Source organism: Ptiloglossa arizonensis, chromosome 7, assembly GCF_051014685.1.
Source record: "Ptiloglossa arizonensis isolate GNS036 chromosome 7, iyPtiAriz1_principal, whole genome shotgun sequence".
Lineage (NCBI taxonomy): Eukaryota > Metazoa > Arthropoda > Insecta > Hymenoptera > Colletidae > Ptiloglossa > Ptiloglossa arizonensis.
Window position 1 is genome coordinate 17,891,154 of NC_135054.1, and position 15,121 is coordinate 17,906,274.

At 40.0% G+C, this 15,121-nt stretch overlaps 1 protein-coding gene across 3 annotated transcripts; it reads right to left on the reverse strand.

Moving 5' to 3' along the window:
* Positions 1-193: 193 nt before the first annotated feature.
* Positions 194-14,428, reverse strand: LOC143149050 (inactive ubiquitin carboxyl-terminal hydrolase MINDY-4B). Of its 3 annotated transcripts, none has more exons than XM_076316066.1 (11): positions 14,304-14,428; positions 9,115-9,709; positions 3,724-3,809; positions 3,053-3,270; positions 2,519-2,744; positions 2,213-2,278; positions 2,075-2,145; positions 1,790-1,940; positions 1,521-1,720; positions 1,031-1,183; positions 194-653 (listed from the first exon to the last, which is right to left on the reverse strand). In XM_076316066.1, the coding sequence occupies exons 2-11, from the start codon at positions 9,242-9,244 to the stop codon at positions 608-610; spliced, it is 1,347 nt and encodes a 448-aa protein (XP_076172181.1). In that variant the 5' UTR covers positions 9,245-9,709; positions 14,304-14,428; the 3' UTR covers positions 194-607. The 3 variants fall into 3 exon arrangements, with proteins under 3 accessions (XP_076172181.1, XP_076172180.1, XP_076172182.1); XM_076316065.1 differs by having other exon boundaries at positions 311-653; positions 9,115-9,713; positions 14,304-14,322; XM_076316067.1 differs by lacking the exon at positions 2,213-2,278 and having other exon boundaries at positions 311-653.
* Between the last annotated feature and the right edge of the window lie 693 nt (positions 14,429-15,121).

Consider the following 15,121-nt stretch of genomic DNA (forward strand, 5'->3'; position numbering starts at 1 on the left):
TCGAAAAATACCCGAGGAATACAGGAGGATCGATCCAATTCGAGTACCGATTTATTCTCCATCTTGAGTGTTCTCTGGATTTTGGTGTTCTTTTGTTTCGAAGATTTCGTTGTTCGTTCGTCGAAATTAATTTGACGAATGTTTAAAATTGCTGTAAGGCGTAAATGAATTTTTTAAATTATCAGTCGACGAAGAGAGGTGTATATGCATCTATTTTAGGGAACAATCATTTACCTAAAGTCTTAAACGGGTTGCACTTCACGCGATCGCATGTCAGGAGGTGTTTGTCGAACACATCGAACGTTATCGATCCGATTTTATGGAATTTCTATATTTTTCCAAGGAGACGGTGTTCCAGATAGTCTTGTTAAATTTTACAGCTAACTTGGATAATGTAAGGTTATATAAACAGAGTGAACGCCACGCTTTCGAGATTTTACGATGTCGGCGTTTAAAATACTCGAGGGTACGAGCAAAAACACTAGTCGGTTTTTAAATCAATTTTTACAAAGTTACTGAAGGTGCTATAACGATCGAACGATAAAATACAAAGTTACATTGACAATTTACGTGGTGTTATAGAGACACATAGAAGAAGATATTGCATTCACATCAAGGGAGTTCCGTTCCACTGTATGCAAGCGTCTTGCCACCTGCAAGTAATCGAAACAAAACTGTGAATCAATATTTTACTATAATCGATATTCTACTCTGTTATTTACTAAACCGGCGCATTAATTATTACAACATTATTCGGAAAATTGGATCCATAGTAACTCACTCTTAGTGAGAACATTTTACATAATTTTATAAGTTTGTATTCTCGAAGGTAATGATTGGAAAAATAATAAATTATGTTTGTTCATGTTGTAATAATATTACCAATAGGAGAACAACAAGACGGGTGTAGAAAGAACTACAATTACGTCAAGACACTAATTTTAAGTGCAATATTTTGTATCGACGTCTGATTCTCAATCCGTTACTTTAATTTATTATTGCAGCGAGAAAAGTGTATAAAGATATTTACTTGGAACGAATAAGCTTCTCCAACGGAGTTGCAGAAATGTCCATGCACTCTTTGCTCGAACCCTCGAGCTCTGAATCATTTCCTGAATTCGATCTGGTGTCCACGGTCAAAGTAGCATGACTCCCACCGCAGGTGAAGTATTGGACGTCGAATCTTATAAAAGACGATAATACGTATAAAGAAAAATTTAGAATATTTAACACACGAAAAAAAAAAAAAATTTACCGAGTCAACAATTTTAGCGACTGTGTAGCAATAGACTTTTAGAAGATTAGAAATTTTTACATAACTAAAAATTCAATGAATCGAGATCTGAAATATTTTTACATAGAAACTAATATGTAGATATGATACGATAGTCGTATACAGGGCGAGACAAAAAGTTCTGTCCCCTTAACTGTACAAAGCAGTTAAATATTATATATTTATATTCATAAAAAGAGATAGAATTTTTTCCATTCTCTGTATATAAGAAAAGAAAAAAACGTACAGGCGTTCAGCGTGATAATTTCTAAGTAATTCTCGGTTTGTGTTGAAAAGAACCCCATGATGACCATGGCACAGAGTGACCCAAATCGGTAAACTCGGAGTCTTGAGACGAGAACCCGGTTGTCGAATCATTTGTCCGTCGCCCTCGTGTACCAAGAACCCTATTTCGCTTCTCGTAAGGACGCCCCATTGTGGCACGGCCTTGAATGAAATAAAAAAAAATTAAGAAACAAGGCTGAGAAAGAAAGAAATAACGAGAAAATCACTGACGTATGTGTTCTCATCCCCCACGTGTAGCACACCATTATGGAGGTGAGGTGAAGCACGACCAGTTAACGAAAGAATTACAATGCTGATGGGACCTTCTTCGGGACAACCGCTCAGTATCGATGCTTTGGGGTCTTCGAGGTCTGCTCGCACTCTGTATCGGACAATTATAATATTTGCTTCGTTAGACAGTGGTAGTAGAAATTTTATTCTTACATTTTGGATCGATTCTAATCCTAAGAATAGTGTTATCGTCGCTCAGAAGTAGAATAACATACGAATACTTACTTGGAAAGGTCTCTAGAAAGCAGAGCACTGTACAACAGTAACTGGGCACCAGGACCACCCTCGTCTTGGAACTGAAACGCAACGTTATGTAACAAGGTTTTATTTAAGGGACGAATTTGAAAAGAATGTCTGGCTTACCAAATATAAGTATCTTTTGATAAATATTTCAAGATCGCCCAGAGAGTCGAACTCGAACAAGTGCAGCTAAAAGTAAATTACTCTTTTATATTTATCAATTTTTTGGTACAACGATTCTTTACAATCCTTTTAAAGTTTCCATGCACATTTGACTGCCCACAAGACGTTCAAATCCAACTATCGGGGTAACTATGGGACATTTGCATACGACGTGAATGGATTAATAGCGTGTTGGACAAGAGTGACTCGTTAGCAATTATTCGAGCGAGTGATCCTTTAATTATTCTGTACGATGGATCTACATACGGTCTCAGTCAGTCCATCTTGGAAGTAGTGCACGCTATGCTGCAAATAGGGTGTCTCCTGGGGCAAGGTAACCACAGCTTTCGGCACGTTCGCGTTTCCGGTGACACTTTGATTTGGCGAGTAACCAGTATTTTGCACAACGAATCCACCGGCGCATCGCCAAATGATCTCGGCTATTGCCGCTGTCAGGACATCGATTTGGCTGTCGTAGGAAGGTTTCAGCAGGCTACATTCAACAGACATAATTGTCGAAACTTTTGGTTCTTCTTCGATAACATCGATACCGTATTACGAACAATTTGACCCGAATAGAAATCGCTTCGTTCAATTTGAAGTGTGATTAATTACAGGATGATTGACTTTTTAACCGCTGAGAGTAACAACGTTATTTCAGAACTGGATGCTCGATTTAAAGAGAATACAAGGTGCATCTACTTTCAGGGCTTTATGGATGATTTGAAAGGGTTTACATCGGTTCACCGAGAATAAGAACTGTTACAGAAGAGAGACAAGTTTCACGCGAATAACATTTACCTTTCCGGGTTTGCACGGACGTCTTGTTTGTTGCACTTGAACAGAAAGTGCTTCAACATGATGGCTTGAACGGCCGTTACGAGACCTCTTGTCGTGTTCCGTGGCGATCGTAATCCAAACGCAAGATTCTGGCCGTAGGGTCGTAGGGTTAATCCGGTTCTTGCCCATTCTGGTTTCGGTGGAGTAGCGGAACTTCCGAAAACCAAGTTTCTCAAAGCCTATCGTGCGTAGAGATTATAAAATTCAAACGAAAGTGAATGCTTTTTTTTTCTTTTCCCTTCTTATCCATTATCTTGACGTACGAAGCAAACAAGAAGAAACGGTGAGAATTAACAAAAAGATTTAGCGAAAGAAAGAATTACCTAAATATACAGAAGAAATTATGTGCCATATTTATTTACGACCGTTTTCGTACAATCGAGAGATGTTAATAACGATAAAGAAACGTTAGTAGACACACTTGAAGATTCTTCGAAAGTAATTTATATTCTGTATACGTATTCTTGTGAAACGAAAATGAAAAAAGCAAGTCGCAGTAATTTCAAGAAACGCATTTGTCTTGGGTCTGTGCTACGGTAATAAATTCCCGTTTATCGAAGACAAAGGACTCATGCAATAGCATGTACGGGCATTTACCCACACAAAGGACCGCGATTAACCAAACAAATTACCATGCACGTTTCCTCTTCGATCGGTTTGCCGCCAATTACCGCCGTCTTCGTGAGCGTCCTCGTATTCCTCGGGTATATAATTTTCTCTGAAAGCAAAGACACATCGAGCGTTAAGCGCCAATATCACCACGTGTACAGAGATCCATTGGAGAGAGATTCATCCACCTGGATAGAGTTCATCCGGTTCTCCCATAAGCGCCGCGCACCTGGCCGCTCTAGCGGACAACAACATCTTTCGAACTTTGATTTTTCGAGAGAGATTGAGACACAGAATCCTACATGTACGACGAAACGGCCAGGTAGAATCGGTGCAACGAATACAACGATCTCGTGAAAACTGTAGGGTACCAAGTAGTTTCCTTGATTGCAAGGAACTGACAATTTAGGGGCACCGTGTAGGGATTCTTTCGAGATCTTTGGAACTTTAACACGTTCGCGGCAAAATTTTTTTTTTAACAACAGACGACGAATAGAAACCTGCAACGTTTATCGAATAGAAAGTTCAACACGAATATAACTCAATTATGATTTTTATCGAACAAATAATGTATCGAAAGCTGTTCTAGATGGATAAAAATTGTGTCCATTTCTGGTTCGCCAACACCGCACGTTTCTCAATACGATTAAGATGAAAATTTGTCCAAAATTGTAAAATGTGGATATATCTCAAGGATAATAGTTATGTGTATTGGAAAAGGAGAGAGAATATTTATTACTATTAAAGTCGATCAAACCCTCTATACACTCGAGTGGTGTTTGCCAACTGTAAACATGTTAAGGACTTGAACGTCTCAAGATAAGTATACTCGTCGGTAGAAATATAGTTTGTACAAACTGCGGCTTGCCAAGACGAGTTTCAGCAATTTAGGAATTGGAGAAATTCTTTCCGGGCTGTAGGACTTTAAAATTCTGAATGTTCGAAGATCGACATTAATAAAGCACTGCTAACGCGGAGATGGTAAGTTCTGTGATTTTATAAAGACAAATTTGTCCGAGAAACACGAAAACGTGACAAAGAAGTAGAAAATGAACCTAATCTTCTAGCCACGAGATCGCTATCTCGCTGGGAAAATCTAATTCAGTGGTACGTTCCCAGAAGTATCGTTTTACATCCTTCTCGAAGCTTACTCAATAAGATCACTATACTTGTACCGTCGACTACACGTGCCCCGTAGCCAACAGACCGCTATCTTAGCGATTTATATCCAACAAGGGTGTCGTTTAACCCATCAAAGACGACGTCTGTGCAGCCACTCGATACGTTTCGTCACTTACCTCTGTTACTATATTTGCAAATGGTATTCTCAACTTCTAGAAATGTTTACACCGTTCGAAGAGCGAGTCTCTCGAATTTATTTCCTCCAAGTTACAACAGTCTTTACAAACGATTTGTCCGATTAGTATTTACACGAAAAAATACTTCTTTCTGGACCACCATCGAGACAGTGGACCCCAGTCGACGAAATCCGATATACGTGACGTTACAATTTTCTCGACGTGGATCGTAAATAAACCACCTAATCGAGTTACATATTTCTCCGTCGGAGAAATTTTACACACTCTCGTATCTAAGTTTATCGCACAGTACCAGATTATCAAAAAAAAGTTACCCTTTCAATATCGACCGATTTGGCAATATATTCGATAGATTCGTTAACGAATCGTGGTAACTTCATTTGATCGACAAGAAATCGTCGGTTGTACGGTATGAAAAAAAAAAAAATCGCACGTCGTACTTGATGGGTTAACGGACCACTCGAAACGATATTTTTTATATGGATCGGTACGTTCGTTCCACCAATTGAACACTGAAGGCGTGAAATAGTCTGTTTTCGGTTACGAGGCCGAGTTAGCGAGTAGCCCGAACCGATGAGAGGCATCCACGTGGCACGGGGACAGGATCGCGGAGGACTTCTGCCGATTGTCACCCGGTAGTGCACAGTGCCACACCAACCCGCCAAGCTATCGAATATCAATTGGGGATTCGTGCCGGATTCCGAGACCCTTTATATACCTGCTTATCCGGGCCTCGTATCTCGAGAAGTCCGTGAAAGTTCAAGCGCACGAAACGCGTCAATTCGTATGTCCGAAGACACTCCGGGAGGATAGACGATAGACATGCCCCAATAACGTCTGTCTGTCTCCGCCCGTACATGTCTCGGGCCACGCGAGGAATTTAATCGCGGTGTCCTGCGGGGGTCCGCCGTACGACAAACGGTGGTACCGGAAGTACTACACTACGATGATTATTCTACGGGCGCGTAGGTGGCGGCGAAACCACTTGGATCTTAATTATCGTTGACGCGACGCTTGGCACGACGACACTCGTCGTCCCGCGATCGGGAATCGAGTACAAGGAAATCTTTTTTTATTCCTTCTACGGATCGATCCGTCGCGAGAATTATTTATTAGAGTGTCCTGGAAAGTATTTCAGTTCTTGGACAATTTTCTCGTTTAATTCGAAACAAAAGTTACGTAGGTGTATCGATCAAGGGTGTGTAACGAAAAATTTGAAAGTATCATCCCTTTTGATATATACACGAGGATTCGAAATGTCCTAGGAAATATTCTATACATTCTTAGGCGTTCCGACTTTTGCTTATTTTTAAAAGAAAAATGTAAGAAGAATATCGAAAGTAATAAAGCGATATTTTTCATTCGATCGTCCCTTCCTTTTAAAATATGCGACACGAGCGATCGAGTCGCGAAAAATTATTGTTTTTATACGTGTAGATATAGCGTAAGCTTGATCCTTAACGATTTCGACACAAAATTATTTATAACATCGCGTTGGTAAATGTTTATAATGTCACTTTGTTGAATTAATGTACCGATACGAGGAAGAAGGTTTCCTGGGATAACATGCGTTAATAGTTTTATCAGGCTCGTTCGATCATTGTGCGATGTGAAGAAATATATATGCATTAACTTTTTAAGTGCATTGTGCCCGGTGAACGTCCATAAGCGTTCAGCAAATAATGCTTATGGATAAGAATTGCGAACAATGAATAAAAGATGAACAATTTTTTATCCGTTACTCGTGGAATAAAAATTAGACTTTTAGACGTATACAACTCTTCTTCTGAATTGTAACGTCGGCATCAACTGCGCTTTACTGTGATTATTAGCAACGAATGTTATGGTTGTGGGTAATTCTTTAATTAAAGTTTGCTAGAGTATCAAATCTGACGTATAAAATTAAATTGAACGAATAGAAGTTGCCCCAATTGAGTAGACGTCGCGAATAAATCGCTGTACGTTGATTGTATTCGTTAATAAAATTTTATCTATCTTTGATTATGATCAACAAACGTAACGTGACATTATTCAAATTAATTTACGTACAACTCGCGTTCGATGTAACATTGGACCGTTTTCTCGATTATTTTTTTCTTCGTTCATTATCGTTAACAGTATTCAATGTTAACGCCAAACTAAACGGTGAATTACACCCCCCTCTGATTCCTTTTTTACGAAATCGCAACAACCGAACGAACGTTAGACAATAATTGAACATCGCATTCCTGAGTAAAGGCGTTCGATCAAGATATACAATACATTAAATTCAGCAAGAATTCCATGACGGTGGAACACGTTTGCTACAGAACAAAGAATAATAATGGGAGTGAAGATATCATGCGATTTTCTACAATTACTCGAACCGGTGAACGCGGAATGTACTTCCGCAATTTCGAATCTGGAGCGGTGGAAAATTGAAAAATGCCGTTTCGTCCGAAATAATTTAATGCCTCGTAAAGTAATCGTACGCCCTCTAAACGTGTACGTCTTTTCGTTTTACCGTTTTACTATTTCTCCATACGTGTACACGTAGGTAAACGTAGTTGCGTATCGTTTACAGTTGTACAACGTTCCGTAAACAGCTTCGCGTGACAGCCCGAGCTTTGAAAAAAAACCTATAGGTGTACACAAGTCGATCCATCCTTAACGCGTGTTTTTGCTCGCAAGGTTCTTTTTCCGAAGAAATAGTTTCGGTACCTGTCTGCGATCTCCGTTATTCGACGAAAACAGTTTCTGGAACGAATACACTCCTTCCGTTTTAAATAGTTCGTTTACTGTACAATTTACAACTCTCGTTCCAAACTGAACAAGAGTTTAACAAAAAAACTCTGTACAACGTTCAATTTGCAATCTTTAGTCGATTGACAATTCTTGCAAATTTTGATTCGTTCAACGCGAAATATAATCGGACTACAATTTTGATCGATCAAAGTTCGCGAAAAGTTGTTCGTCTTTGATTCTTTACTCGACGATTTTATTTGGATGAGAATTGTTCCAGTACGATTCAATTGTCTTCGCGTTGAAAAATAAATCGTTACGAGGAGAACAAGCGTCGCGAGTAGGTAAGAAAAAGAAGGAGAATATCAATAGCGTTGAAGCATTCTATCGGGCTTGCCTCCAGACGCATGTTAACGGTGAATAACACGTGCCTATCCGTCTTTCACACTGGTGCAAGTGTAACGCGACGAGGTGTGCTCTCTCCGGCTCACGTCTCGATCGCTTCGAAGCCTCCGGTCGAATCGCGTGTTCGCGTGCAATCGAGTCTATCGAATTACGAATTCGCGTCGGAACAGGCATCTGCATTCGCCGATTACACCCACCGATATAACGCGGCTTAATTTACCCCTCGTGAGCCGGCTCCTCTCCGCGATTCATCGATCTGATTCACCTGCCCGTGCGTCTATACACGGAAAGCCTAAAAACGTTATTTGTCTCGGTGTTCTCAATTGGCACAGATTCGTCATAAAATTACCTACCCTGTCACCCCAACCCCTTGACGCACAACGACGAGGTCGTGAGTTCTTTACATCGAACTGCACAATTACGAGCCAAACTCGTTGCAAGTTTCAACGCGTTATGTATTTTATTTCTGAGAAGAAATTTTCAAAGTTTCAGTTAACGGGGAACTGCACTCGTCGTGGGTTTCAACGAATTGCGTATTTTAATTTTGGTAAAAAATTCTTAGAGTTTCGATCGATCGAATTGCGATTGCTTCGCTGTATCTCCTGTTACTGTGGCCGTTGAAAAAATGTTTTAAAGGTATGTGTACTACGCTTAGCAAAGTGTGTAACCATTAGTTCCAACATGCATTGCTACGAAATGAAATCGCGACGTACGACAAATTTTGCATCCCCAAAAAAGAATTCCACCGTAAAGAAATTCTACTGCGAAAGAGTTCCAGTGTCGAAGTTCCAAGTACACATGCTTTTCCAAAAATTCCACGGATGCCTGTCCGCGCCCGGCTGTGCTCGTCAGGGTGCAACGTACACTTGTAAAATGCATCGCTACGAAACGCAATGGTCAAAGTTCTATTCTAAGTACTCGTGCTCCGTGAGTTCGTGAGATTCCTCAGGGGTATCCGGAGGATCGTACCTTTCTGTCGTAGATAGACCGGTTTCTCCGCGCGCATTTCCGTGCAGTGTCTCTTGCCACAGGCCGAGGATGCCGAAGATGTCATCGAGCACGAATTGGTGGTGTCTTCGTTTTCCTCGGGCTCCTCCATGTCGACGACTGGAACCTCGACGGAAGAACAACGAACACGAGATCGGGGGATGCTTCAGGATCAGCGTCTACAGACGCGTAGACATTGTCTATCGAACGATCGATCGCTTTCCCGCGACAAACTTGAGGACAGTGACTTGGTCGAAAGTAAAAAGAACTCCTAGTGTCGAGTTACGATGTTCGAAGAGCGGAGATGGTCTTCGTTCAGATCCATAGACGAAATCGAAGCGTCTCGAATTCGTACTCGCGTTGCAATCGACTGGCGATTCCAAAGATGGAACGACTACGATGCAACGATGCGGTTAGACTACATCGATGAGAAAATAGCTCGAACTCGCGGCTGAAGACACGTGTCCACTCGGCGTCCTCTCAGCGCGATGTTCGATCTTCGACGAGACGATCGATGCCTTCCATCGGACGTATTAACAAGTAGAAGAGGCAGTCAAGTGCTCGTTGCTGCATCGAGCTACCTAGACTGACAGGAGTTAATAATTCCGGCAGCTTTAGGCCGAGTCGGTTCATCGCGCCGCGCACGAGCTTACTATCCCACCAGAGCCTGGTCTGTGTTAGGTATATGCATAACAACGAGCCGTGAACTCGAGGATAGACGAGTTTAACGCTTTAGGAAATCCGTGATCGGCTCGTTTGGGAAAAAGTTTCGCGCGTCAGACGTTCCAGTTTCAGTTTACGCCTTCAACGTCGTTCACAAATATTCCGGTTCTCGATGAAAGCTTACACGTTACCGGTTTCTTCAAACTTTTGTGGACGATTTTTCGTTTCGAAATCGATCGAATACGAAAACTCGATTCGAAATTAAATTTATACTTTCGAGTTCGAGCGAGTATTAACCCTTTGCGTTCGATTCGTTCCTTTACGCGGGGAACGGAAAACCTCGAAGAGGTCTTTTAAATAAAAAGTAAGAATAAATCCGAGAGTATATAATAAAAGTAGAATCGATTCGAATCTTATATCTTTGTATATTTTGCAACGTATTTTCTCCGCCTCGAGTTACAAAGTTTTCCTGGGAAATTGGAAAAATTAGAAAAATTCCGGTGCATTAGTTAGCGACCGAGAGTCGCCTCTGGAGTCCAAAGGGTTAAAAATTATTCAAGGAAAGGCATACATGTACGAGTAACGTATTCGTATAATTTGTGCGACCTAAAATTTCGGAAGGTATCGATCATCGTTATACGATCGATAAGAAATTGTTAATAAGAAACATTTATTTGTCAATTACTCTCCCTACTATTGTAAAAAAGTAGTAGCTGCGCTAAAACTTTCTCGTACTTTTATTTTTTGTTTCCCTTATTCAACTTGGAAGAATATACCTACGTCCTATACTTCTACGTCCACGTATCATATTTTATCATATTCGTAACGCATGAAACCTTGGTGCAATAAAAACGTATTATTGTTATTGAAGTTGATGGGTCGCCAGCGACCCGTGTAACACGAAACGTATTAAATATTGTCGGTAGAAAAACGAATGGCTGATCAAGGCTTACCCATACCTTTGCACTACTTTCTCTCAATGTTCTCTAAACTTGATCCAAACCCATAATTGCTCGCAATATCAATGTTACGAGTGAATTAGTCTTACTATTTATTACAATCGACAGTAAGTCTTTAGAGATTTGTCAGAGTCTTACGAGACTTAAGGGTCTATTGGAACTTTACGACACTTATGATCGGTTCGAATCTTATAAGACCGAAGATCTGTTAAAATTAGCTTTGTAACCGTTTCAGCAACGACGTTTCCATTTACCAAAGATGAATCGAATCGTAAATGTTACCGCAGATGGCATCGATAATCGGTAATCGAATGCTGCGGAACTCGAGTTACTTGGCAAGGTTGTTACATGCTTACTGAACTTCTCGAAGCAGTCGAGTAACGCTTTTATGCCTGCATACACAGGTGCACTCTCGTATGCATAAGGTTACGTTTACACGCGCAACAGCGCAATGGCTCGTCTCGCACGTGTGCAATCTCGCGACTTTATCACGGCTACCGATCTTTGCACGCGTTTCGTGGCATTTTCGTTCGGAATGGATAATCGAAAACAAAGCGTGCATCTCGTGTCGAGTAGCTCGCGAGTAAAAATATCGGTAAGTTCTTCGCGCATCCTTGGGGTGCAGGATCAGCCAACCAGGCTCGAGAAAGGTAATTCGGATCACGGGATATTACCAACCACGATTCTCGATAATATTTACTTTACAATTTCGTACAATTTTTTTCTACTTGTAGCTCTTTCGAGACCTCTTCTCAGCAAAGAAATACTACAAACCTGTAAATACGAGATTAAGATTGAAATTATCATCTGACAATATTTACTATACCGATCTGATAGCTCGTACTTTCGCGTGTGCTGTACAAATTTTGCACAAGGATCGAGATCGAGCTTGTTCGAAAAGTGAATAATATTTTAAACATTCGTCTAGCGCTTAGTTGCTTGCGTCGTGGTATTGAGTACCCTTTATTTTCGTAGAATAAAGGTTAACGACTCGATTGCATAATCCGTAGCGTAGGGTACGGTTGTGTAGTTCAAAGGTTTTAGAAACAGGGGAAAGACTCGGGCGCCAAGGTGAGGCGTCCACGGTTCGCGATCCGCGTACCAAATAATTTTACCTAGATCCATCCGGGCGAGTCGTTAAACTTCCAACGGAAAGCCGTATCTTATCGCTCTCGTCCATAATTACCAATTTCCTGACTATCATGCCGTCACCATCAAGATTACGTCGGTTGGTTAAGTTCAAGTTCGCGATCGTTCGAAATAGATGCTCCATATTTGGCCTTCGAAAGTACGATCCGAAGTTCCGAGTGCGAAGCATACGTGTGCTTGCATGCATACTTAAGTACGTGCAAAAACACGTGGATTTCTCTGTGTGCATACTCCGTTTACATCGAGCACCAATTGCGAGAACTAACGCAGTCATCGATATTTTTCAGGTGTTAGTCTCTGTAGCGTGGATACGATGTACGATACTTTGAAAATGTATATTGTTCAGGAAATTATATTTTACGTAGATTTTAAGTAGATTTTAATTTCGTAGATACGAAATGAATTTACTACAAGCACGAAATGCATTATAAAAAATTGGATTCCTTGGTCAATACAATTGTATTTTACAAAACGTGGAAGTAATTAATAATAACTGCGAGACTGGAGAGTACTCTGTTTGCCCAGGGATAAGGACGGTACTGTAACTAAGTTATTAATCAGTTATTAGTCCCAAGTTAACGAATGGTTAAACTTTCAGCGAAAGATACTCCGTTTGAAATTATTGCAGGTCCTTTTTGTGTATTTAATACCGAAGAAGCCTTGCTGAAAACGTTTTATACGAATAAATGTAACGAAACTTGAGAAGACATTTCGTTCTTGTTATTTCATGTCGCAACGGTATATCGTATCGAGCGATTTTACAAAGACTTAAAAAGTATATATCTAATCAACGACGATCGTGTGAAAGCGTCAAGACCTATAGTATTTTTAGCTTGGAAATTGTTCGATACCAGCTTACTATTGACCTTACGAAGTATCCTGTATTTAGGTGCGTGCATTGTCTGCAATGTTTGCACGGGTATGTATGCATGTACGCGTCGTAGATGGTGTTTGGTATATTGCCAGAGTGCAATATGAAATTGAACTTAGAGCCGGGTGGCGTAGTACCAGGAGCGAAGTTACATGAAATTACGTACAACTACGAGGATTTGGTTACTTAATGATCGATCAGATTTACACGTTTCCGCGGGGATGTTAGAAACTGGCAAGCACGGTGCATCGATTAGTATCTCTAGGTGAAATGTTACAGTGAAGCGTGTGAAGTATATCTGAAATTATACATAGTTTCTATTTCTCCAATGGATATTTTACCATTACGGTTCAATGTACCATTCTTATTACGAGGAAGTTAAATTTTATTTTTTTCTACATTTTGACTCGCGTCAGTAATATATATACTACTTCCAGTTACAGACACGGTCTCAAGTTTCGTCTCAATATTATATTTCATTATCGTACATTCTTATAGACCGCAAAAGATTTCTGCGTTGCAATCTTAAACTTATTCTTAGATAAGTTGAATCGATCAGCTCGATATCACCTTGAAATATCAAACTTACTGTTCTATCAAACCTATCAGTATTGCTTTAAACTATGATCCTATGACAGTTGTTAACAATTACGATAAATAATCATCAAGATATTGCAAAATCTATGAAGCAGAACTGATTCAGTGAATGTTCGTTTGCGCGATTGTTATTAACATTTACACATGTTCCGAATATTAATGTTACAATGTGTATCTTATTTATGCATTAGAAATGATTAATTTGCCTATAGAAGTCGTATCTAGTTGTGATTCGTATATGCGATATGTCTGAAATTTGATTCCAATAAATATCGATAACGTTAAAGGTAATACAGGATTAGTCTATGTATAAACGAGATATGAATGGACATGGAATACACGATTTCTTACGCGAGTAGAATCACACGATCTGCAATACCGACCTCGAATGGTATCAGTGGTTTGTAGCGCGATCTGTATTCAGAGATGTATACTACGTATGAATTAGGAATTGCAGGTAATGCTGGAAGTGTCACGAAGCTTCGACATCTTATCATTTCAGGTCAGATCCAGTTTTATCGATTGAGAGAGGTATAAGATTAGAGCGCTAGGAGCGGTAAGAATTAAAACTATGTATGTCGACTACAGTGACAACTTATTCAGATACGGTTAAAATTGGAATCGACTGTTATTACCAAATTACCAAATATTCAAGAATATCGTCATTAATATTAATTGTAAGTCGGAGAGTATCCGACTTATCCATTAATGAGACACAAATCAAAATATTTCTATATTCAATTTATATTATAAATATTTCTGGAGCTATTCTGTAGTTATATTTCTATTATAAATATATTGTAAATATACCCGTGGTCATTGTACTTGACAAGGATAAAAATATAAATACAACCGGTCACTCGCGTCGATTCGGACCTTTCGTCCTACGACATGTTTGGGGACCGGAGGAACACAAATGGCATGCGACTCACCGATCGTAGAACACCAACGAGTCAATACCCAAGCGATGAAATCCGATGACGCCGATGTACCAAGTCATCGTTGATTTCTCAGCCAAATGTCATCGGGGAAGTTGTCGGAGCCGTGGTCGCGGTCCCAAAATGTAGAAACTCTGAAAAAACTATTACGAAACATGACAATCTGTTTTCAAAGTTACAAAATGTTTTCAATTTTAACAGAGAAGTATCAGATTCTTGAATCTAACGAAAATATATACTTACATTATTCGATCGCGAAGCATCGCCCAATACTCCTCTTCGGTGATGCACTGACTCTAATACCGATGACGAATTTAATTTTGAAGATAATAAAAAAAAAAAAAATGAAAAAATAAGTAAAAATAAATATTAACGCGACCGAAGAACGCTGTCGACGAACAACACTGATTCTAGTCTCGCGATTGGAAAAGGAAAGAGAGCCACAGTGCTCTGGAAAGAATTTACAATGCCCGAGAAACACTGAATTTATATCGCGTATGCCTAAAATTTCAACGAAACTCTACTCGGAGCCACTGAGCTTCGAAAAACAATAACAACTTTCTACGCAGCAAAATTTGACTCTACTGACCGCATTGCGCGCGATCATCAAAATTTCTGAAAGAAAGTGTGGTTAATTAATTAATAAACTCTCGAATCTTTCGGTACGTCTTATCCTTTTGACTTCCCCGGGGCAAATGAACGACCCCTAGCGCCGTGCGACGTCACGTATACGAGCGACGCGACACTAACGCCATAATTTCAATCGCGAGCCGCTAACCGAAGCAATAAATTTTAAACACGTTTATGAAAGT